The 26,922-nt window shown below is 43.7% G+C and overlaps 1 protein-coding gene across 3 annotated transcripts in view; it reads right to left on the reverse strand.

The window, feature by feature from the left end:
- Window positions 1–11: 11 nt before the first annotated feature.
- The window catches only part of Sema1a (semaphorin 1a), a 282,084-nt gene continuing 255,173 nt past the window's right edge, over window positions 12–26,922 (reverse strand). The window contains exons 3-10 of one of the 3 annotated variants that reach the window (XM_077419775.1): window positions 22,129–22,225; window positions 18,114–18,523; window positions 14,525–14,613; window positions 12,815–12,956; window positions 11,481–11,829; window positions 10,532–11,145; window positions 10,236–10,446; window positions 12–10,137 (exon numbers count right to left, since the gene is read on the reverse strand). In XM_077419775.1, coding sequence (XP_077275901.1) covers window positions 9,858–10,137; window positions 10,236–10,446; window positions 10,532–11,145; window positions 11,481–11,829; window positions 12,815–12,956; window positions 14,525–14,613; window positions 18,114–18,523; window positions 22,129–22,225 — 2,192 coding nt within the window. In that variant the 3' untranslated portion in view covers window positions 12–9,857. Of the gene's footprint in view, window positions 10,165–10,235; window positions 10,447–10,531; window positions 11,146–11,480; window positions 11,830–12,814; window positions 12,957–14,524; window positions 14,614–18,113; window positions 18,524–22,128; window positions 22,226–26,922 lie in introns of all 3 variants that reach the window. The other 2 variants (XM_077419774.1, XM_077419773.1) reach the window with 2 other exon arrangements.

The raw sequence follows: 26,922 nt of genomic DNA on the forward strand, positions 1-26,922 counted from the left end.
GTGAGGATGAGTCCACTTAATACTTTAGTACTTAATTCATTAATACAGCGTAGCAGCCTCACTCTCTAATAGTATATACTAAATATAATAATGGTATAATGCGGTAATTATTTCGTTAATATATAGATTATTAACATTATATAAATAATATAATCATCGGAATTCGTATAATAAACAATGATACAAGGTATTTTTGTCGTTTTAGTTTTTTAAATTGTTATCATATAGTAATAATCACAATAGCGTATTCTGAAAAATAGATCAGGGTCCCGTGGGCAGAGGGCGGAGTGCCTCATTTCTTCCGAACAATTTTCTCTCCATGTCGCTTTTCTTTCTCTCTCTCTCTCTCTCTCTCTCTCTCTCTCTCTCTCTCTCTCTCTCTCTCTCTCTCTCTCTCTCTCTTTCTTCCGCAGCTTCCGCTATATCCGTCGCGTTTTAAAGTTCTTCACGGGTGCCCGGAACCTAAATTGGATCTCAAGAACGATTGCAAGTCTCGATGGGACCTCGCAAAGCCCGTACGCGCGTACGGTTCTTCTCGTCTACGTCTAATTGCGCCGCAAGGACTCGAAGATGCGATATAAAACTGCATTTCACCCAACAGTCTTTGTTTTTACGTGACAGTATCAGAAAAAAATATTTATATACTCGCGAAGATAGATTGCTATTTCATCGCCAAGGCATTACATGACTCGGATGTTTCGAAGACAATCAAGTGACGATAAGACTCTCGAGGAGCCTCGATGAACGTTCGACGACCATAAAAAGGCCGTATAGTTTCGACGATTTATAACCCGCGATTATTATCTCCCGCGACTTTTCGACTTTCGACGCGTGTCTCGTTGATCGAGGATCCGTACAAGAACATCCGTACAAGAACATCCGTTGCATCTTCGGGTGTTCTGTAGTGAGACTAAACTGAACCCAAGCCCCTAACTTGTTCCTTCCTTTTCCTCCCTATATCTGACTTTCACACTTCCAGCTTTTCTTTTTCATTTTTTTTTTTACTTTTTTTTAACCGCGTCTCTGCCACTCTGCCTAGGGAACCCACTATAACAGGGCACTATGAACAGCAGTCTGGTGCTGGCTAAGTGACTTTCCGAATCTACAATCGTTCCTCCGCATTCTCTCTTCTCTCTCTCTTTCTCTCTCACTCGATCAGATTCCCCTCTCTCGCCCTGTCGCACTCTCCCGCCTAATCCTCCCGCACACAAGAGTTCGTCCCCCCGTCCTAATTCCCGTGTTCTCTCCCTCCCTCCCCCCCCTCTCTCTCTCTCTCTCTCTCTCTCTCTCTCTCTCTCTCTCTCTCTCTCTCTCTCTCTCTCTGACAGTCTCTCCCCATTTCTCACCGACCTCATCCGCGGCGTACGCTTCCCCGTAAGCCTGTCGACTTGTTTTACTAATAAATCCCGGCTGTGCATTTCTATTCTTGAATCGCGCAAACGTGAATATTTAAAAACGCAAACGCCGCGTCAAGTCACGTCACGCTAAAAAAAAAAGAAACGCAGCACGTGTAACGTGCTAGAGAGATAACGTTGCGCAAACGGTAATCGCGCGACAGGTGCTGACAGTCGAACGGAAAGAAATACTGTTGCAAGAAACAAAAGAAATATCGGGCTCGTGAACGAGAATCCGTATCTATCTCAACGAACCGAGGATTAACCAACATAACGGGGAAAATAGCGGAGAAAGAAAGCCCTATCTTCGTTTTGTCTATCGGCACATCCCGGGCAAGCCGATTTACCACGTGCACGCGCTCCCAAAACTCACCCCCCTGCTCTGTATATCCCGCGAATAATCGCGCGACATACCCCATCCCGTTCCCATCCCCGTCCCCCCCATCTAAACTCGTCACAGAAAAATCGACAAAAGCTCCCCTTCGCCATCAGCATGCTTCTCCTATGTCAGCATTCACACTACGTGTCAGCCAATAGTAAACCACTACTGTACCTTTTTCGCGTTTATGATATTTTATACTTTACTTTTTTAATTATTTTTTTTTGTTCGTTAATATTAGACGTGCCGTGTCTCTACCATCAGCCTACTGCCAAACTACCTATCTTCTCACTTCCGCCTCTTTTCTCTGTCTTTCTCTTTCTCTCCCATCCAGCCAATCTCTTCTCCTTCAACTCTCTCACTCGTGCCGCGCTTCCTCTCCTCGCCGGGTACCTTCCACTCGTTTCTCCTCTTCTCTCTCTCTCTCCCTCTCTCTCCCTCTCTCTCTCTCGCAGTTTATAAATAGTATTATTAATATCATCATCCTTCGTGTGTTACAATATAATAATCGGCAATAATATACCTTCATTATTAATGCAGTATCGTTATTATTAGTATCGCTCTCTCTCGCGCTCCCTTTCCCCTTCCTTCTTCATACACCGGGAAATTTTTTTCGTTCAAACGCTACCGTGAATCGCGCGAGTGTACGAACGAACGAATGAATGAATCCGTCACGCTGCCCTGTGCTACACAGAATGGGTGTCTGCGATCGACTAAAATGGGTGGTTGTTTCGATTTTTCGATGTTCGGCGCGTGCTGCGCGCCAATACGGGATGCGATTTTACAAATACACACGGCGGAGACGCATACACAACACACAATCCTGCTCGATTAATTAAGTCGAAGGACCCCAAATTGCGACTCTGGCCTGCGACTCTGGCGCCGCGGCTCCGCTGTTCGACGAGATCAACGAGCTGACGTTCGTTCATCCGTCGATGTCGGAATATCTCATCGTGATTTAAAAAAAAAAACGAAAAGGACGACGTTCCTTTCGCGTCTAATTGATTCCCCAGACAACACGCATGTCCGAAATCGGGACATGTGACGTCTTAGAGACGTTATCTGTCCCGATTTGGGACATTATGTTCACTGGATCGTTAAACGATCGCTGGCGACACGCTGGCGACACGCTCGCGAAGTCGCGGTCCGCCTCGTCTCCGCAAATACAAAGCGTTACGCGACTTACACATCGCAAAAGACAATGCGATTCCTACATCCGACAAGTCAGAGACGCAAGATCGGTACCGGTTCACCGACGCCACGGCCGATCGGTATCAATTGGCGAGTCTCGCGTTATATCGCGTATGTATGTGTGTTGCGTGCGTGTGTGTGTGCGTGTGTGTCCGCGTGTGTGTACATACATGTCCAGAGAGATAATTGCGGTGACTTAATTAGAAACTCTTAAACGCTAGAAATCGGTATCGTGGCCTTCTGACTTTAAAAACGTTATTTTTATTTAATGTACAGTCTCTGCGTCTCTCGTCGCCGCGCTCGCATCGTCCGCGGCGCATCCTCCGCGCGAGGAGATCCTTGCGATCTCGCGCCCAACCTCGCCGCGCCTCGCGCAAATCGATCGATCTCACGAACGGCACGACGTGGGCGCGTCTGTAACGAGTAATACAAGAGTAATAACATACGATCGGATAACGAGAGTAATCGCGCGCGTCGGTTCGCCGAACGTTCGCCAGGTCGAGAAGTACGAGTGTCGCATCCCGAGCGATATACTCGTGACAATAAAAAAATCACGGCAGTAAAATTCGCATCCTGTCGCATTTTGCGGCGAACGAGCGCCCCAGACATCTTAAAGACGTCTTTTTAGACACACTGTTTGGGGCTCGGTTTGGGGCTCCTCGGAATCTCGACTTCAGCCGACATGAGGCGAAGCGACAAACAGATTGCCAAACGACGATTTGATCTCAACAAAGAGGAACCGCGAGGATGCGAGGCGAGTCACTTGATTGATCCAAGTGGGGGTCCACATGCAAAATATACGCACACGCACCAACACACATGCATCATGCATTCGCGGGCACTTCCTCCCACTTGGCGCGCTCCTAAAGAATCCTGTCGTCCTCGCACTCCTCGCCTCTTCGTCCACCGCCGAGGATGACGACGATAACGATGACGGCGGCGACGCGCGACGACGGCGACGAGCGCGAAACGTGTGCCAGAGTCACATTTGGGCATATTTTTTTTCTCGCGAACGGTAGCTTCTTTCTTTTTCGTTTAAGGATACATATGGGCCGACTAAATATACAAGACCGGCGTTTTAAAGTAGCGCATGCTGCCGGGCGGCCGCCTCCATCGGGACGCACACTTCGCCGAGCGTTCTAATTAGTTAGAGTAAAAAATAGCGTAAACGGCACTGTATTAGGAAGAAGCAAAATACATGTTACATTCTCGTTATTTTATCGTTGATAAATGCTATAGTGTTTTTTTTCCTTTAAAAATCCTCTTGGTATCGCAATGCATTACATTATTATGATTATTCTTAAGTGTTAATTATATTGTTATCGTTATTATTATTAATATTATTAGTGCTCGCTCATTTTACAACGCCGCGCGGGGGAGGCCCGTCGCGCGGCCGGCTACCCCCGTCGGAATAAAAAAAAACACCACCGTTTCTCTCAGCTTGTCAGACTATGGAACGCATGCCGGGGAGAGTGGGAACGGCGATACCCGTCCCACCACTCTCTTTTTTCTCCCTTCGCTGATTCTTCATTCTTCTTCACGCGGGAACGGGAGTCTCGTTCTTCCGCGGTCGTCCGTCGCGCTTTTTTAATGATTAACAATCGCGAGACTCTAGCCGTCGTGGCAATGGAGTTTTCGTTGAAACGCGAATTTCGAAAAATACAATGACCTCTCTTTTTCTTTCTCTTTCTTCTCTCTCTCCCTCTCTCTCACCTCTCTCTTACATATACACATATTTATATATATTTTATAATATATATATATATATATATATTCTTTGCTTGGTGTACCACACTTTAAACGGAACGTCTGATCGGCGAAATCCTCCGACGGCTGGGGACTTGGGGGTGGTGCGAAGGATGGCCGCGAAGAGAAGAAGACTCCCGTTTCGGAGATTCAACGCTAGTAGTAAATTTTTTTAACATTAGGTACTAATTCTCTCCCTCTCTTTTCATTAAGTGGCTTACAATTCGTACAACTCGCCTATCATGTAAAACTATGACGTCTAAGATGTCCGAATTAACGCTAGATCTCGATAATAATCAGATCGGATAAATTAATAGTCGTAACTGTGTATGTATCAACTAGGCTAGACTTCGACGGAAAAATATATTTATAAAAAGTTATAATATATATCATATATTAATATACGTTTCAAGCGTTCTATATATATATATGTATTTATATATATATATATTCATTTATTTATTTATATATATATTTATATATTTATATATTTATATTTATATACGTATGTGTGTATCATTACTAATCTTCTACTTATCTCTAAGCTTCCACATCCTCGCGAATCGCATCTCACACATATACTTCATCTCCTATACTCGATCTCCTCTCGAACGAGAAGACCTATTGTGTTGTTCCTATAGGGTTCATTTCTGTTTCAATTTTATAAGTAACTGGCTAAACTCCCTCCATCTCTTTCCGTTAAATATACAGACAAATAACTCGGGATTCGAGGAATTGAAATAAAATAATGCATGAAACATCGTTACGTCTCCCGCGACACTCGTTAAACAATCGAAAAAAATCACGCGAAGCCTATTATAATCGAACAACGTTCGTCACACGACCTCTCCCCGTTTATAACAATGCCGGACGAACGAATTCATTTACACCGAGTCGAAAGTCGCTCTAATCGACCACATTCGATCGCGTCATTGTCTTGGATGGAATCCGTTCCTTATTGGCTTAAACAACATGAACGTCACGAGCTCCTTGAACACGTTTATACAAATTTTCGTTTTTTTTTTTTACTTATTTTCCTTTTATTAAAGCATTAACGCTCGATAATAATATTGTAAGCTTATTAGACTTCTTTTTTTTATTTTTGAACACCGAGCTACCGCTACACCCCTTTCGCTCTCATTCTCTCCCTCTCTCCTGCTCTCTCTTTACACACGCATTTACGCACCATGCATACGCGTACACTCAGTTCTTTCTCTCTCTCTTTCTCTCGCTTTCGCTCTCGTTCTCCTTTGAAAAATATTTCGTGGTGCACGATCGCCCTGTTTTTCATGCATTACTTGATTCCAACGTTTAGTTTAGTACAATTCTACGATCTTAATATCGCGAGTGTCTCCCAACTAGAGTGTGTCGTTAACATGATTATTAAAACTCGTTAATAAGGTGAACATCCTTACACGCCTGCCTCTCTCTCTCTCTCTCTCTCTCTCTCTCTCTCTCTCTCTCTCTCTCTCTCTCTCTCTCTCTCTCTCTCTCTCTCTCTCTTACGTCTGTCTTTTCTTCGCGTGTCGCGTGTCGTATGCACGCATGTGTTTGGTGTATAACCGTGTCCGAGCTGTGTGCAAGGGGGACCACCTTCTCCTATCGTTATACCGTTTTGTGCGTCTTCTAACGCTTAACCATCACAATGACCAACGGTGCCTAGTTTACAATTAATATCTTTGGTATCATGCCTGAGTCTTCCGTTTATGAAAAAATAAAAAAATCACTAAACAATTATTTATATAGAATCTCGTTCGGGTACGGGTACGAACCGTTTGTCGTATATATCAAACTTAGAAAAAGATTCTTTTCCTTCGCGCGACGCGAAACAAGCAATCATAGAAATGCTACTTAGCTCCCGAAGGGGAATAATTAAATGTACCTGCGGCGACAAGGAATGTCGGATTGATTATATAGCAGCTTCGAAACCACGTGGAAAATACAACCACGGCGAGTGATGTTCCTGCTATCGCTACTTGTTTCAAGCACAAAATATCGGTTTTACCTTAAAATCTACGCCGCGTGGCAGTTTGGATAATTTCCACGTTTATTCACGTATCCGTTTGACATCAGTCAATGAGATACCCGTAGGTATCCGTACATCGTCGTTTTTCTATTTCTTACGAATTCGCGCTGATTCACGAGGACTATTCGATTATGTTACTAATAGAGTTAACAATTCGCTTCGATAAACTTTCGTTGGTTTCTTTAACGAAAGTCGTAATATTGTAAAAATGTAATAAAGAATAGTTTGTGCTTGGAACAGTGATAACTTAAGTAATAATAAAAAGGTTTGATCCAAATTCTTTGAAAAGATATTTTCCATCTACGCCGATCGTAAAAACTCGTAAGAAAAAAAAAATAAATGCATTGAGGCTCGCCCTTAGGGGATCCTTTTCAGTCTTACCGTTTGAGGGATAATTTTTCGGCGAGCTCTTAGGGATGTGCGTATTTAAATACATAGAGATAACAAATTAAACGAGTTAACGATTAATAAAAAAAAGGAGTGGTAATAAAATCTATGCAAGTTTACAACCTGTAGTATGTATCCGTGTACTTGTGTGCGTGTCAAAGGGGTCAGGTTCGATTGTTCACAAAATTCCACGATCGGTGAAAGACAATTTGCTGGAATGTATAGCTTTTTCGCGATGCCGTAGAATTGCGGGAGACAGAGATGTCAGAAATCAACGATGCGCGTCACCGTGACGCACGACTGTACGCGTAAAAAATGGATACAAAAAAGGTCGTACAAACAATATTTACAAAGCGCACAAACGACGAATTCTTGTGAACAAAAGACCATGAGATTCCATCACTACGTACGTCCGTCTCGTCTCAGATCCGTCGAGAGAGCCCGATGAGTGAGAAAAGCCCTCCCCATGCGTTTCTCTCGCCCCTCTGACGATCAGAGAGTATCTCGTCATATAGAATATATCACATACATGTTTACTTCTCTAAACACACTGAAATAAGAAGCACTTTAAGATAGATGTCTACATACATCATCGGGCTCAGTTTAGATGGACTGCATCTCGTCTTCGTTTCCAATCCTCCTGTCTTTTTGTAATCCCTAACTGATGTATATGCCTTTTTGTATATATGTATTATGTTCATATAAGCGCTGTGCCTCTCTCACCTTTTCTCCCGCTTTCTTCGCTCTTTATTACGTATTATATGTGCAGGCGTCGAGAACGCGCATCTCCGAAGCATATACACAGAACTAGAACCGACATTCGCATACGAGAAACTAGAAAGTAATATCGTCTTGAATGACTATTTTAACGTATCCTATGAACAGCTGCAACGTAATCGATGTTAGTTGGCTGCTGGTGCGGATACATCAATTAACGCATTCTTAAATCATGCAATATAGCAATCTCCACGATTTTATGTATAATTTAAATATTTGTATGACGTTATAACAAAGTACACTGGACAAAATTCATATTTCATCAAAATATTAAAATATATAAATTACATTAAATTACGGACAATTTTATTTTATAAAGTAAATTTTTTTTGTTATTTTATGTCCAAGTAACTCTCCGAATCCAACAATCTTCACGTGGCGTAAATAAAAACTCTATACAATTTGCAATAATATATTAAAAGTATAAATACAAATAAAAAATATAATTATAAAAGAAATGATAAAATAAAGAAAAATATAAATATAAAGACATAGAGACGTTATTATGTACAATTAATTAAATGTATTCCACATGATCCATTTGGTCAATCGCGAAAAACATTCGGCCAACAATGTCGATCATCATGATCGTCTTCAATTTCGAGGCACGCAGCAGTGTTACGTGATCTATATAATGGCACTATCAATCACTCGTATTAAATATTACAACGTTAGAAAAATTGCGTGTTTCGAGTTTGCGGATAGTCTCCTTTAATTGACTTTATGAAAAAAGCCTTGTCGTAATACTACGCTGTGTAGCTTTACAATATACCGACCTCGATACTAATTGTCAATTAATAAAATAGTGGAGATTACGACATTTTGTTGCGAACCATCGCGTAACGTTCGCACTATTTTGTCAATCGAGCCTAATCACCAAAGTTTACTCGAGTTTTTACAGTTCGAGCATCGATAATCGTAGAATCTCTTCTCCTTCTATATTCTACATGCTCATTCTTTTGCGGATTAGTGCTAAAGATCTACGATAACCGACAATCGCTACTTGTTAAAATGTTTGCGCTCGCCTTATTCATTCTTCAATATGCACGGATAAACGAGCTAATGATCATCGTAACGTCTATCAAAACACTTCTGGCTGGAATGTCGTTCCTACGAGGATTACGAAATACTACATTATGACGCTGCGATGATTCACGAATAGGCAACCTGCGAACAAACTGCTCTACGCACAGCTACTTGACTCGACGTTTCCCAATGCTCGTGATGAACGGTCGATTTCGCAATTTGAAAAAATCCTTATCGATTCCACAAACAAACGATAACATCTATAGACTCGATCGACGTAAAACTCTGATATCCTAATTTTTCATTACGACTAAAGCAACATCAGCGTCGAAACAAAAGTCACGCGCGAAATAAGAGGATTCAGGATTGAAGGCAAAAAAGAAAAGTATCGCGGCATTCATCAAAGTACTACAAGATCTCTGGCCTGGACTCTCCTCTCGATTAGTCGTTCTATATATCTTGGAATAATAACGCGCTAGGACTACGGTACGCGCTCTTTCTCTCTCTCTCTCTCATCCCCTCGCATCGCCGAGCCGAAAGTAAAGTACGACAGTGATCGTGATGGCGACGGCGATGACGATAATGATGATAATGATGATGACGATAATGGCGACGACGATGACGACGGTGACGACTATGATCGATAGATGAAGCTGCAGGGTGGCGTTGCCGGCGGCGGTGGCTGCTGGCCGCTCATGGCGATCGGTACGAGAGTGGGCGAGGGTGACGAGGAGGGAGGGGTCGGGGAACTCGATGACACACTCGACGATGGCGAGGGCGATTCCAGTGCCCTCGGGCCGGCGAGTTCACGATTTGACTGTCCCCCGGACGTCACAGCGCGACTACTCCTGCTGGCCGTCGTCGCGTTGTGGCGATTGCGCGCTGGCCGTCCTAAACTCCGATGACGGCCACCCCCCTCCTCGCTCGTTTCTCAGAGATAAACCTTCTTGACGCTGCGCGTGGTCGCGAAGCCGTCGTTGCGGCGATACGCGTCGCCCTGATGGGAGCGAAGGGTGCCGAAGTTATCGCCGCGGGGGCCCCCGCGGAAACCATAGCCGTCCGGAAACTGGAAGAGAGTCTCCGTGGGCGTTGGCGGTGGTTTCCTCATGGTACCTTTCGGGGACTGGAGCGGTTTCGGCGGTTGCGGAACCAACACCGGCTCCGCGTAGGTCACTTCCTCCTGCGGCAGTAGCTTCGGCTCGGGCGCCAGTCTGCTGAATGTGGATAAACAGACATTACTAAGAGCGGTAAATGGCAAAAAATTATCCCTCCGTCGAATTGGTTCGTCCGTTGAAAACAAATATATTACCTGTTCACGTTTTGGCGTTGCTCGAAATATTCGTATTCCGTGTCCGGATATGGTAGATTGTCGTCCTCGTCTTTCCTGCACTTTCTGCCGCACAAATAACCGGCTACAAAGCCGACGAACAATGCGGCCAGCGCACCCGCTACTACAGCCATTACCAGGGTCTCCACCGAGTATTGTGGAAGAGGCGTGTCGGCCGCGGATACTTCCGGACCTGCAGGCAACAGAGTATCAATTACATGTGTGATAACGCAAAACAAAGAAATAAATTCGTTCGATTCAATTGACAAGCCATATACCTGAGCTGTCCTGTTCCTCGTCCTGCATGATATTTATGATTTCGCCGCCAGGGCTGTCCTTATTCGGTATGGAGTCCTGCGGAAACTTGTTCTGATTAGCGGAAATAGCGCCGACGCTACCGGCGTCTTTGTTGAGACTCTTGCTCGCCGGGCAGGACGCGTGCATGCCGGTCGCAACGCTCTGCAGGAACCTGCTGGCGTCCGTCGCCGCCGGGCCGACCAACGCTCGGCACTTGTTCTCCACCTTATCCCAAGCACAGTACGGATCTTGCAGAGCCACGCATTCGCTGCACGACAGTATCCTGTCGCTGTAGCAGCGATGAAGTCTCAGTGCCTGCACCTGACTGTCAGCGATGACGACCAATCGACCGTCCTCGAGGCCATCGCCCGCCTGCGAGGCGCGGACGACCTTGATGCCGCGAACCGGTACTGTCGGCGGGAACGCCTGTATCTCCTCGATCACGACCGGACTGACTTTTTGATGAGAATCGGCGGACTCGGCGTTCACTGCCTTGATCACTTTGCCGTTATCCGTGCCGATGAAGAGGACGTCGTAGGTCTTGCCGCCGGGAGTCTTCACTTGAGGATCCACGGCGATCTGAGTGAATCTGTAACTAGATTTCGGTATAGGACCAGGGTTATCAATGCTTTCCGATTTTGTATCGTCGACGAGCGAACACGCGAGGTGACCAATTTACATGTTGTGATTCACTTGCCGCGTTTCGCTGTATAAAAAAAAAAAGGATCCGCAAAAAAAATAAAAAAGCGTCTATCAACGTCGGGCGTTACAGTAACGTAAACCGCGCCCGCATCGATGCAAAACACGCGACGCGGTGATGCGCGATGAACGCTCGAAAGCGTGGCTCTGCGCGCGCGTACGTAGTTTGCGTTCAATTTGGATTTTAGCTCGCGGCCGGAATCTCCCGGCTCTCGAGCGATTTTCACTTACTGGAAACTGGTGCGTATAACAATCGGCTGGCCGAAAAAGCTCGGCACCGACTCGTCCATCAGCGAGTGCGTGTTGATAAAGTTGAGCGTCAGATCCGGCAGTGTGCGCGAGTCGTTGGTGCATTGGCCGGGCCGTGGATCCGGCACCTTCGTGTCCTGCACCGGCAGCCAGTTGGAGTTCAGGGCGCTCTGCTCCTTGAAATTCCCGGAGAAAGTATCGGCGATGTCCTGGAGCGAGAATGCGCACACCGCCGAGCCGCTTATGCTGTTCACCGGCGTCGTGAAGGTGCCGTAAATGAGCTGGGCCGAGGTGCCGCCGTATTGACCCGATATCAGCTCGGTCGTTGACTCTGCGATCGAGATATTTCTTAAATTACTCAACGAATATATCCTCAAGGATACGCACGAGTGATTGGAGTGATACGATTAATCCAGCATCTATCATAAATTCGCATCTGCTTCTAAGGATACTTGTACAAAGCTCGAATCAAACACCAATGTTTAGACTTCTTAGATAACTTGAAGATAGAAATGTCAAAATATGGACACTTTAAATTATAAATTAAATATTTTAAGGTATAAAATTATTAAAAATATGAGTCTTCTCGCGAAATCAGTTTCTATGGATCAAGTGGATAACTTGACCAACAAAAGACCGAGTCGATAATCTGTATAAACGAAAAGATACCCGGTGGTTCTAAGTCATAGACATCGCACCCGGAGAAGAATAACAACCGTCACAATTCAAAAATTCATCATTTTCAGAAAAGAGGAAAAACAAATTTAATTCAATTTTTTAAATTGTGAAATAATTCTTTTAAACCGGTTATGTCACGGTTTCCTGGATGGATAGTGTCATAAATGACTCGACAAGTGAATCACACCAGAGCGGGATTCTGTAACTCCTTAACGACAGTTTCGGTACTGTTGCGCAGGTATTATATATAGTAAGAAAGAGAGAGAGAGCTGCGCAACGATACCGAAACTGTCGTTAAGGAGTTACAGAATCCCGCCTCAGACCTCTTCAAGAAACAGTATTCATTATAAATAAATATTGCAATTGTAATTGCGTTTGTTATCTCACAATTCAAAAAATTGAAATTATTTTTCCTCTTTTCTGAAAGTCGTGAATTTCTGAGTTGTGACAGTATTCTTCTAGGGATGCGATATCCTCGTCGATACAATACATCAAATATCACAAAAAAGATTCTCTTTTTTTCGACCATAAAGCGAAGTTAGAACAACAGATGCGAAATTAATATACTCTCAGACGGCGGACGGTGCATCGAAGCTCACGGTCCATCGTGCGAGCATACGATGTCCGTCTATACTTACGTATCTCGTTAAAGTAGAACGGGAAGTCTCCGGTGACAGAGCAATTGAGACGCGACTTCAAGAATGACGTCCACCTGTTACGGAAACGATGCGGTCCGCCTCGATCGTATTTACAGACTCGCGCCACGCGAGAGTAGACGGCCTGCAAACGTGAAAATTGCGTCTCGTAAATTTCACCATGGGAAGCGTAAGACGAGAAAATTTTTTTTTCCCTTTCCCCCTCCCGCCCCCTCCTCTCCCAAAAAATGTGTCACGAGGAAAAAAGGACGAGCAAATGAGAAAATCTATAGTTTCAGCTTTTACGCGCGCTATTAAAGTGACACGCACGTTTCCGCGGATGGCGCGAAGAGTCGCATAAAAGATTGCGCGAAACTTCCTCGCGCGGAGCAGCCTGTACAAAATATATCGTACCGTGACTTTCAGAAAAAAGTGCAATTTGCAAAATACACTGCGGAATACCGCTATATAAAGAGGATAAAACAAGCGCGGGTGATTTAAAGGAGAATTTATTCGTGACCTGTAATTAAAATAGAATTCGCTAGCGCATATACTCGAGCACGTAAACGAAGAGGAGGAAACGGAACGGGGCTCGCGCTCGCGCGATTTCGAAGATCGCGGAATGATTTATTGTGCCCCGCCGAGATTATAAATTTATGCCGGGTCGCATAAAATTTCTCCGCGACATTCGCCCGCGGGAGGAGCCCGCAAATCTTTATCCATAATATCGCGTCCCAAGTTTTTCCCCCGTCAAGATTTATCCTTCGCTCGTCCCGTAAAATTATGCGTCATTATCAGAAAGCACGGAAAGCTCGAGGCTCTGCGCGCTTGTCGACAATAAGTCGAGCTTCGACTCAAGCTTCGTTCACAATGAGTCCGACCGACACTCACAGCGCTCGCTGCCGCGGGGGGACCGCTTGTCTATGCGCGTAACGAAGAGGAGAGGAAGTGACGAGCCTCTAAAAGCTTCACTTTCAATGCGAAACGACGGATAAAAGAAATCGTAATCGCCTTTACTCGCCGGTTAAAAAAAAAACCGTTCAGACTTTCGAAACTTTCGCGCGTATTATCCGGGCCCGACGCGAGATTTAATCTCATTCGACGCGATTCCTCCGCACTCCATTGTTATCCGTTGACCGTGCGCTAATTCACCGGGCAAAATATTGCGACGAGACTTTTATAGTCGCGAGGCCGAGCTTTTATCGTGCAAATTTCGATCCGCCGTGAAAAGCGCGCGGCGGAGTATTAAATCTTACGCGTGAAAATGACGTGGCGGAAGTTAATGGCGGAACTAATGCCGTTTAAGCGAGTGTCGCTACCTTTAATTGCATCGATCGATTTTTATCGTCGGGCCGACACGGGTGCGTAACACCGCGTCCCTTCGCAGGGTCTAGACTTCTAAATACGGACATTCGCGTAGGTACTAGCTTGGTTGGGAGTACTAGCACGAATCTAGCACTCCCACTTTCAAATGCGAATTTCTACTAAACAGTTTGATCAGGAATAGAGCACTAAATTAACACCTAAATAGCACTTAATTTTGGAACCTATATTTTATTCTGATTTTTTATAGTGGAGGTATTAACTTGACAGAGGTATTCACGACGGATAATAATTACGCGAGCGGAAAGGCGCCCGCCGCGCGATTTCTCCCTCTCGAAATCTATGCAGTGGGTGATATATAGCGACGATTAATCGCCAGCGATTCCTTACCTTGCCGCAATTGATATATTCTACAGCAGTCTCTCTGAAGAAGAAGTAGACAAAGTCTCCCTGGGACATGGAGCTCACGAAGTTCGGTGCTGCAATTAGAATATGTAGCCATTATTACTAACTGCTATTGCCACCGCGCGCGCGCGCGCGCGCGGCGATGGTAAATGGCGCCATAAATTCCCCTTATAAATAAATGAACGTAATAACCACCTACTGGAACGCAATCGATGGCGTGTAATAAAGCAGACAACGCCTCATACAGTATCCGCGGAAAATAAGGGTGCAAGAGAAGGGGGTGGAAAATCCCGCCGCGATTTATTTAAAAACTTCCATTTCTACTCGACTTCGCGCGACGAACATTAATTCTCGGGCGTGCGAGGCGGCTCAAAAAGTTAAGGCCAACCGAGAGCGCGGGTTATTTACGTTAACAAACGTGCCCCTTAATTGTGCCATTAATTTCGACAAACGCGGTAATTAATTGAGCGTATAATTACCGGCGATTAAGACACTCACGTTGACAAACGACGCATTAGGCCTCGATTATTAACGCTCGAAAATTACGTACGACTCCGCTGTTGACGATTGTCTCATCTCAATGGCAAAACAACGAATGCCAGGACGAGAAAATGAATTAACCCCGCGAAGGTTCGCGAAAGTTTCACGGCACATGTTGGCGGTATCATGCGTGTTCCGGGCGACTCCCGTCGCCAATAAGCCGGCTACGCGTAAGGGGCCCCTTTATTTTCTGTCGGTTATTTCAACGCCGTCCCCTGGTAAAACGTTGCCGTCGCGTCGCGGTTCCGCCGCTGTTCCGATCGACCGCTCAATAAAGTGGGAAAACTTTATCGATTTATTAACTTGACAGGGTTTTCATAAGCTTCTTATAAGATTCATAAAGTAATATTAATCTCGCCATGCCACGTAGGTATATCCGAACGACCCGTCCGCTCTCCGCCCCATAAATTCTCCTCGTTTTACCCAACCCCTTAGCAAGAGAGTTCTCCTCCGGCTCCCCTATCTCTCTCTTTCTATCTGTCGTCGCCGGCTCGCTTCCTTCCTTCCTTCCTTCTTCCCTCCCGTCCTTTCCACCTTGCGTCCCACGTCGCGTTTAACTGCGCCACCGCCGAGACAAAGTGCCGCAGAAAATTCGCGACGAACACCGGGGTCCTTTCCCCGAAAGGGAAACACTTCCGTCGTTCTCCCGAGCCTCCCTCCGCGACCGATTAGAGAAAAATGCCTCTCCCAGACGACACGGTCCCCGTCCCCGTGTCTTCCGCGCCTCGAGTCGGGAATCGTTTGTACGAAGATTTTCGATTCGCGATTTGCCGAAGGGAACGACGCGGAGGAGAGCGGCGCAGAGAACGGCGACCGGGATGGAATTGAATTTTCGACGGACTGAGAGAAAATCAATATTGTCCAACGGGTGGAGAAACTTGATTAGCACTCTCGTACACCGTTCAATTAAAATACCCCGGGTGGATTGGTAGCCCCCGCCGTCTCCGCCTCGAGCAAAGTGACGTATCAATTTTAACGCCGTGACGACGAAGACGGCACTTTGAAGTTTCGTATAATACACCGTAGTATAACGCCGAGAAAACCAGTTTTTAATTTATTAAATCCACAAAGGGCTCCCATACGCGACGTATGAGCGGGCAATGATGGGCGAACAAAGAGCCCATCGATAACCGTGGAAATCATAGCGTGTACCAACATGTTTCAAAAAGCGCGATAAAATCTGTTATGTCTATAGCGTTAATTAAAATCGTGTTTAAATTTAAATGGAAGAGGAGAAAAAAAATGTGCGGTGTATTTTCCCATATTTTCGAATGTAGCCAAATAAAAAATATGAAATCATGTAAAAATTCTGAACGTCGAACAGAATAAAATCCAATTTGGTCGGGCATTGATTTAAACAATAGCGACATTTTGTCAGTTAAAAATCACAGCTGATAGCCGAGTCATAGGGCGATATCGCGTTCCCGCCACAAACGGTGCTTGCATTACGATGCAACGGGGTCGCGTTACAATCTCCAGGGCAAATTTCGGAGCCGATGGGCACGGCGCGGCACGGCGGTTGCTCCGTCGTTACACGAGCCCGGAAGATCCGCGGAATAATCTTGGAGCAAGTACGACGGAGGAGAGCTTAGAGAACCACGTATACACGCACGGTTAATGCCGGAATTACACCGTGTGGATTAAGGAGACTCCTAGGGGAAGGGGGCCCATCAGCTCCGATCGCGCGCGATATTTCCGCGAATAATTTTCCCCGGATTTTCAAAGTCGACCCGGACGCGCGCGCACCGACCAAAACTTGGTGCGCAAATATTGAATCAAACTCACAGTTGAACTTTAATAGACACGGGATGTGTATTATGAGGGGAGGCCCCGGCCGCCGCGCGATTTTCAAACATTCAGACACGCGTTTATCCCCGGCGATTGCCCTTCTGGCCCGAGAGGAATCACGCTTGACGGCGGCGTAACGAGGTCGATAATGGACAATAATTATGTCGCGCCGGAATATTAATAGGATAATTTCAGAAGTTGGTAAACGCGGTAAAACGACGTGATTAAAGTTGCGCATGAGAACGATAATAGCCTCGGTGAGCAACCTGGTGAACCACGTGAAATATAATCGACGCCCGCAAAAAGTTTCATGCAATTTCGGTTCATTCGGGAATTCCCCTTCCCCCCCTTGCCCCTTTCCCTCCGTATGGAATTCTGTCCCGGCTTATTGATCATTTTTATTTAATATCGGATCACCACAGAGTAGTCCACCTCCGTTCTGAACTTTTCTTATTCGATTTCTCTGGATAATGCGAATCCCCGGTAACTTTCTTCCGTAAACTTCCGCAGATACTTTCGATAAATGCGACTATTGTCTTATTGTTAAGAAACGGAGGAGTTCGCAAAGCGCTGGGACCGAGAGAGAGCCGATACAGAAACGCAAACTTTCAAGAAATACAAATAACGGGCCTTTCGCTGCAACTCCTCGCAATTAGAAAGTAATGATTGAATTAATCGGATCTCGGGTTATAAGCTACCTATCGCATCCAATTAGCTTGGTCCAATTGCGATCCGATCTCGTGACTCACAGAATCACTATTTGCAGAAAAACCCGTTCTCGATACTACTCTTGGAAGAACTAGAAATAATAAACAACTAAAATAAACTAATTCGAGCGTTTCTAGAATAAACATCTCATCTTCATCTAATTGCAAGTAAACCCATTTTGCAAAATAACGTCAGAAATTATTAAATGCCTTTTAAAGTAACATCTGTACATTTTATATTAGATACTCCGCGTTTGATAATCCACAACTCGCCGCGATAGTGATAATCTACAGCTCGCCGTGATGAAAATTAATATTCAGAGTTTCAATCATTAACTACCGACTTCAAACCGCACTTGTCGCCGTGTCGAATTAATGGCAAAAGCGCGCGCGGCGAAAATGAAAATTGATATCCCGAGTTGCGATCGGAGTTAACCGCCGACTTTCAATGTAAATCAGCAGAACGCGATCGTTAAGCGTCATCAATCACCTCGGACCCGGAGAATTGACGATTGGATTAGCCTTCTGATATGACTCACCGTTCAGACTCATCGAGTCGTACTGCTCGGTCTGCAGCGGCTCCCTATAGATTATCGGATCCATGCCCGCGAAATCGGCGACCGTGCCGGTGTAGAGTTCACCATCGACGAAGACGAAGGTGCTGTTATGCTGAGGATCGTACGGGCACCTCGCCTGCCCGCCCTTCTCCTTCACGATCGTGTAGTTGCCCGCGTGCACCGTATAATCACGGCACATGGGCTTGAAGGCGTTGGTGGCGCACACTAAGAGGTTGTTCGCCGCGGTTTTCACCAGGATGCGAATGTAGTTCTGGCAGTTCTCCTCGGGTGTGCCCTTGACGACGCACATCTTCACGTCGTTCTCCGTCGAGTACCAGGTCAGTCTCTGTTGCTCCGTCAGGTCGGTCAGACTGAGATTATGCACGAGATTTCTGAAACGAGATTGTACGGTGCCCCATTTGAAAATAAAGATTCTTTGGTGTGCAAGATAGAAGACTGTACAATCAATTCATAATACAATCAATCAATCAATCTTTATTAACTTTAGCTCAAACCAAGAACTTGGTTTACAAATAACTTAACACACTCATTCTTTTCATGCAACCTTAACATGCAACGCTAATACTTATTTCTATCTACTCTTCCTTATTCTAGCTTCTTTCTCTTTCCATGATTGTTTCAACATCTACCCTTTAATCCTATATCCAATTCATCGTTATATATTTTATCTATTATTTCTTCCTTGTTTCTCCCTAATTAGAATTATATAGATATAAACCAATCTTTGGTATATCTATACTCACAGTCGTCTATATAACGGCTAATGTTGTTCCTATCTTGTCCGCAGAACACGCATAACGTTTCCTTCTCTTCTGATCAATACTTATTTCCTCCCTCCATATTACCACACCTCATTCTTATCAACGCTCTTACATTATCTCCCATATTTAACTTCTTTAAACTTTCCTTTTTTAAATACTTGGGTCTGTTCAACCTCACGTAAAATTCTTCATATCTTTTATTATACCCAGAACGTAATACAATCTCTACTGAACAAATTCTTGTAAAAAGAATGCTCTCTCAAAAATCTTCGTTAAACTCTAAACTGACATGGTCCGACTGTTACTGGTATCTTTCGCATTGTTGCAACGAGTATCAAAGAACCGGGAGGACTCTGATGTACGTTGGATGGAGAAAAGAGTTTTCCGAGTTGCAAAGTTAGATGTCTAAAGTAGACATCAACGGAGCAAGACTGTCTGGTTAACGCGGGTTTAGCTATGAAAGCGGCGTTTGCGAAGTTTCGGCAGTCGATCGTTAACTCTTCTTCATTAAGCACTCCGCCGTATGCTTAAAAGCACTTTAAAGGGGAAGAATCCCTCCGCGCTCCCTACTAACATATCGGCTGCGCCGATCGTGGATTTTGTCGACCGCGGGATATTCCCGTGTCTCGCGAAGCATTCCCGTATTATAAGTCCGAGATAACGAGCAAGAAACAAATTCTCGTATACATCGACAGTGTGCACGCGGCGGCGGTGATGGTGATGGTGATGGTGATGGTGATGGTGATGATGATGGTGATAGTGATAGTGATGGTGATGGCGGCTACGGCGACGGCGGCGGCGAAGCTCGGCAAATCGGCCGAGCAATTAGTGTAATCCGATCAATAACGAACGAGCCTGGATATATATCAGAGTTCATTCACGCACAATGCGTTTAATCCGTGTACGACCTGATTATCGCCGCTTCTGCCGACTGATTTCAGCGTTGGTACAGCGCGCATTCAGCGCGCACGAAACGTAAATAGATTTATCCGCGTGCATGCCCGAGAATCCGAGGGAGAAGGAGAAGCAAAAAGGAAGAACGCGCGGTAATCGATCGACCGGGAGGGGGAGGGGGCACAATCAAATTGTTTGAATACGTCCCCTAATGACGAATCCAAAGCCCGCATTTATATAGACATACAATTTATATATTGAGATTTGCATCTGCAATTATATACTTTACATTGTATTTGCTAGTAGATCTTAATACAATAATGTAAATGTTTATCTTTCTTTACAGACAACTACGTACTTATTAATACGTAGAAATCATATTGCGAGATATATTTTTGACAATATTACGAACGATAAAGATTCGAGGTTTAATTCATACATTGCTCGTTGGTAATCGATTGAATATGGTCCAACAGTCGTGATAATATGACATCTATTATTTGTGTTATCAACGAAATTGATTGTTTAATAGCCTTTAACAAACAGAACAGTATAAATTGAAACGCGTTATATTATATTAAAGATATTTTTCAACTTTAGTGCTATATAATAATTTTTGTTTATGTATATTCAACAAAATTGATTATTTATCAGCCTTAAGGTAGTCGTCTCGTCAGGGCATGTATTAGATAAAGTTTTCGATTTCGGATTTTATATCAAATTATATGATCAGCTTTGCAGTCGATTTTTTCTGTGGCTCCTTACCGACTATTTACTCTAGAAAATCGATCTCGAAAATCACAACGTTTGCATTATTTCATACAGACGACTAGAAAAAGAAAGCTCTATCACGGTTTCAATCACATATTTTCGCATTTTTCGATTAGATGAAGTGAAAAAAAACATTGCTTTTTGTACATTAGATTTCGAAGAATCCGATGCAACCATAAAATATATAGTTTACCGGAGATTTCAAGAAATCAAGCAGACTTTTTTTGGTCGAGGTGAGGTTGGGAAGACTTGGCTACGCCGCTGGCTGTATCACTGTAGTTGCAGGTTATGGGGCTCGTCTTTCTTAGCCGAATTGGATAGTGATTGCCCCTGTCATGCGTTTTGAAACCCTTTCTCAGTAATTGTCAAAATTCAATCGAAAAGGAGATGATGACCTTTCTCGACGACTCGCATGATCAGCTGATCAAAACGGAGTCAAATGAGAAAAATCACATAATTTGAAAAAAAAAATAACATACTTTGTCACGTATGAAATTTTACATTTTACACCATAACTCATAAAATTATTTTTCCCTTAGCAAAAATTGCCTGAAATATATTTCTAAACGTAAAAACTTACAAACAGTCACATGACTAGCACGTAGCGAGACACAGAACAGTATAAATTGAAACGCGTTATATTATATTAAAGATATTTTTCATTTCAGTATTATAAAATAATTTATGTTTATGTATATTCAACAAAATTGTTTATTAGCCTTTAATAAACAGAAGAGTATAAATTGAAATGCGTCATATTATATTAAAGATATTTTTTGACATCCGAATGTTCATTTGGTGAGAAAATACCCTGTTCTGATACTTCTCTGCAATGAATATTAGACATTAAAATTATGATACAACTTGGAGTAGTTTACAATGTCGATTAATAATGCATTTTGAAAGTTGTGTATACGGTTGTGATACGATTAGCGGTATCATTGTCAAACAGGAAATTCATAATTATTTAACGATATTCCGGCGAAAATCCATGGCGACGCACACATAATTAATTTCTACGATTAAAATGATCATTACCTCTGTTACCAAAGTCCATACATTCCAGAATAACGTACTCGTTCGCCGTCAATGCATAATTTAATGATCGAAAATAAAAACTCGCGCTCTTGGACAGGCGGAGATTTCACGAGTGTTTTTCACATGCCGCCGCACGGTGACTGCTGAATTCCAGATCGACTTCGACAGGGAGAAGTCGCACGGACCGGATTAAAAAATACTCGTAGACGAGTATTCAATTTACGCGGTAAAATGAGTTTACACGCGCAATATACAGAAAAAATTACACGATCTACCTCGTGATCACCGTCGATCTCGGGCGCTCGAGCAGACAGCGGTGCAATGATACGTCGGAAGATGGATGGGCAGGAGGACCAAGAAGAGACCGGAGAGCGAAGAGAGAGAGAGAGAGAGAGAGAGTGAGAGAGAGAGAGAGAGAGAGAGAGAGAGAGAGAGAGAGAGGAATAAGAAGTGGAAGAAGAAGAAGCGGCCCTTTAATTAAAGCACTAGCTCCAAATGAATCCTCTATTTACCTTCCACCGACCAGAAGATAGTTCCCATCCCTGAGCACCAGCCGAAAGTAGTCTGTGTGCGTCTCGTTTCCCGTAAACCTGAACACATCCTCCGCACCTGGAAAAGAAAAGCAGAGGAAGGGTTTCGGATTAGTTTTTGTTCTATCGCTTGAAAAGTGGAATTACCTTATTCTATCTAATTAGTCGTCGACGATCATCGACGTTGCTCTTTTGTGACAGTCGACGACGGTTCGTCGACTCCCTCCTACTCCTACTCCCCTCTCCCTGCTGCCGCAAAGGGTGGAAGCCGGCTTTAATAAGCGTAATAAGCTTCCTTTTGACCGCGGACCCGATGAACAATGCTGATCGATTCATTAAAGAACCAACTGTGAATAGTCTACGTTAACTTTACCAGCTGGCTAAAAAAAAAAGATGTCTCTATTATCTGTTAATTATCCATTGGACAAAAGTCGCAAAGCTGATGTTTTGCGGGTCTTCTCAGTGCAATAAAATCGATTATCGAATTCGAGCGTAACATAATAGCAACGATTGGAGAGGGATCGACGCAATGACACATGCTGGCAATTTCGTTATATTCTTTACGTTTAAATCTTCCAAATTTCCCACAGCGTTCTTTCGACCGTACCGGCCTCTTTCGGACAACGAAATAATCGTGTTCAACATCTGCGAAGCGAAACGTTAATAAATGCCTCACTGGGTTCTCGAGTGTAATAAGCAGAAATTTCCGGGGTAATCAATGCCGATCGCAGCAATCTCGGATCCGGTGCATGCAATTCGGGACATATGCATAAATTGCATTGCCACACTGACGACGTGCAGCATATTCCTCGCATACGAGGAAGCAATATGAAGCTTATTAAATATTAGTGTGCCACATGTGACATATGAAAAGAAATAAATTTTACGATAACAATAAATAAGTCGCAATAACGATAAACAATCGTTTAACAATGCTTCTCAATACGTCTCTTTATTTTTCTTCGCTCATAAAAAAGTGCTAAAGTGATACAAAATTTTTTCATCTGTTTCAATGTCTTCTAATGTCGATGAGATCAGGATCATCGACCTTGGATGCTCTCTTTGTGCGCAAACATTGACGGGTAACTGTCATTTATTCTATAAATATCAATTGAAAGCTCTCTTCAACGAGATTCCAATGTCAGTGATTGATCGATGAACAGGCGGTATAATTAACCCTTGTCAGTCACACTGGGTAAAATACACCCCAGCGTTTTTTTGACTTCGAAAACGACCCAATAAACTAATGGAAATGGGCCTTGTGCCGCCATCTACAGGTAGTTGGGACCTTCAAGTATCGATCCCCGTCGGTGGTATATTTTTCAGCCCGTTAGTTCTCTCTCGGCAGCCGTTCAAAGTGGGCGTCTCGGAGTTGTGGGGTGTATTTCACCCAGTGTGACTCATACGTAATAATTTGAGTTTTTGAAGCATTTTTTTTCGTTTCTCGTTGTTCCAAAGTGAAGAGGCAAGTACACAGTTGTGTTTTTCGTTGCTTAAAATTTTTAAAAAAATTTTACTGTGTAATTATTCATGAAAAGTAGATGGCTTATAACTTGCGCTCCCATACAATTCGCGAGGAATTGCTTGAGGAGTCCGAAGAACAGCCAATTCTTGGCGGCGATGACACTGATGAAGTCGAAGACCACGTGTCCGAGCAATCGGAGAAATCTTCGAGTGATGGCGAAGAAAGCAGTGATGAACTGGACTCCGAATTAGAAAATGGCGCGCTGAAAGGCGTCAACGGTCATAAGTGGAGAATAGAGACCTCTTCCCGACAGTCAGGTAACAGTTACAAGTTTCTCTCCCGCGCTTTTGTAGCAGCTCGTCAAACTTACGGCTTGCCTACAACTGTGTACGTAACGGTTGCCCGGTCTATTTGAATCGGATATTTACAAACATTGCTTTTAGGCCGGCTATCGGAGGCTGGCCAGAATATTTTTCCTGGCCCAGTAAACACAGAGGCGTCGACGATTGAAGAGTTCTGGAGTCTCCTGATTAATGATGAAATCATCAATTTGATAGTTCAGCACACAAATGCAAAGATCGAGGATGTGTGCGCAAAAATGATGGCAGAGGATCAGGACACGCAAACGTACCATCACCATACCGATGCAAACGAGATAAAGGCCTACATCGGATTGCTGTACTACAGCGGGATGTGGAAGCAGTCTTCGGTGCATTACGAGCGGCTGTGGGATAGAAGTAACGGTACCACGACCTATAGATGCACGATGCCAAAGGCAAGGTTCATGTTTTTGTCGTCAAGCTTGCGCTTTGACGACAAAACAACAAGAAGTGCGACCGATAAATTTGGCCCGATTCGTGCTGTCTGGGATATTTTCATTCGTAATTGCCAGCGCTATTATAAGCCGCACAATAATTGCACCGTTGACGAGCAGCTTCTTGGCTTTCGTGACAGATGCTCGTTTAGGATGTACATCAAGTCGAAGCCGGATAATTATGGCTTGAAAATCGTCTGCTTGAATGACGCCTGCACATCGTACATGGTACAATATTTCTTTATATTATTGTACGTTTTCATTATTAATTTTTTATAATCATGTTTTTTGCTATTTTTCTAGTACAATGCCATCCCTTATCTCGGAAAAACGAGTACTCCGCCCAATGAGTCTGTATCGGAATATTTCCTGCGGGAGGTGACAGCGCCTATTCACGGGACTAATCGCAATGTAACTTGCGATAATTGGTTTACCTCTGTGCCAATTATTAGGCGATTACTGGAGGCGCCGTACAGGTTGTGCATCACGGGGACAATTCGAAAGAACAAGCGCGAAATCCCGCAAGCAATGAAGATTGCAGAGCGTGAACCGCCTGCATCTAAATATTGCTACGATGACAACCTTACTCTCGTGTCGTACACGCCGAAAAAGAACAAGGTGGTGCTGTTGCTGACGTCCTACCTGCACGGAAACAACAAAGAGACAGACGGAAAGCCAGATATTGTTCATTTTTACAACAAGAACAAAGGCGGGACTGATTGTTTCGACATGCTCTGTCACTCTTTCACAGTCAGCCGCAGAACAAATCGATGGCCTATGCGAATATTTTTCGGCATACTAGACCAAGCCGCAGTCAATGCACGAATTTTGCTTAAATGCAAAAATAGCGTGCGAGGAGACACGAGCAAAGTGACAGCAGAGTCGTGCCTTAATCAAATATATTTACATTTGGTCAAGGCACACCTGCAAGAACGATACACAATACCAACAATTCGCAAGGACATCAAATGCGGTATTGCGAATATCCTGCACCTCCAGGACAGGCCAGCATTTGGAGAAGACCGCCCAAAATTGGATAGGCAAAAAAGATGTCAAATTTGCTCGAGAGGAACTGATAAAAAGACGGGCTCCATGTGTCCCACTTGCCTTCGACCGATGTGCGACAAGCATCGCGCATATTTATGCGTTGAATGTGCCTATGGCATCGAATAAAAAATTGTAACCTATTTATTTACTTAAAGTATGTAATTTGCAACGTAAATATATTTTTTTCATATTTTTTAAACCATTTTTCATAAATATATTGCTATTTTTTCCATAAAAATGTCTTTTTCATTCTTCCGCAAAAAATCGCACTTTTATACACCAAAAAAAGGTTTTAGTTATAATAACCAAGGCTTGGTGAAATAGCTTCAACTAAAGGGTTTAGTGATTATGACGAAATAATTTGGTTAATGTTAACAAATTTGGTTAATGTTAACAAATTTGGTTAACATTAACCAAATATTTTGTCATAATCACTAAACCCTTTAGTTGAAGCTATTTCACCAAGCCTTGGTTATTATAACCAAACCCTTTTTTCAGTGTACCTCAAAAAAATATACTTTTTAGAATGGTCGCATTAAACTGCAATAATCAGTGAAAAGTGCATCATCTGAGGATGAAAAAACCGTTTAAAAAATTAAAATATTTTAAAAATTAAAAAAGTTTACATTATTAGTTTTTGTGAAAAAAGTCACTTTTCCGACTTTTTTTTCAACAATTTTTTTACATATGTTAAAATGTTACATTAATTTTTTGCAAATCAAACCTATACAGTCTTTTTAAGAAAGACTTAAACTACAACAGGATTTTTTTTTTAAAGTCACCTACATTTTTTTATACACGTGCAAACACGCTGGGGTGTATTTCACCCAGTGTGACCGGTACGGGATTCTCGGGAAGTGTGACTGACAAGGGTTGTTGCGTAGCATCCGATAGGTCGTGCACGACATGCGCATTAACATATACATATAAAGGCATGCACACATACATGTGTTGCATCTAAGAGAGACGGACCTCGGACGCACAATTGCACACACGTGCACATGTACATACATAGGCATGCGACGGCTAAGTAAACATCCTCGAATCCAACAATGATTGTCGCCACTCTTTCCGTCTAGCGGCGCGAGTCAAAAGGAACCGCGGCGCCGATAATCGCAGGACACCGTCGCCGCCGTGATTGCCTCATCGATGTTTCATAAGTCGAAGGGACCAATAAGAAATCTTTTCGTGAAATGGGGATAGGGAAGGAGGTCGCGACGAAAAAATCATCATTCTGCCTGTAGCCACAGTTAGTCCAGTCACTATGTGTACAAGAAAACGGATTATATAAAAGACATAATTCTGACCCAGGATTTTTCTTTTGGGGGGTGTTGGGGGGCTCAAGAAAAGCTTAATCTCAAGTTTTCGACCTCTGTTTCCCGCTTGCTTTTTTTACGAGTAAAAAATGTGAAAAAATGGTTTTTCCGCGATAACTCGGTTTCTAATAAAA

The sequence above is a fragment of the Temnothorax americanus genome, unplaced genomic scaffold (assembly GCF_048541705.1).
Source record: "Temnothorax americanus isolate GAGA-0224 unplaced genomic scaffold, ASM4854170v1 Scaffold58, whole genome shotgun sequence".
NCBI lineage: Eukaryota > Metazoa > Arthropoda > Insecta > Hymenoptera > Formicidae > Temnothorax > Temnothorax americanus.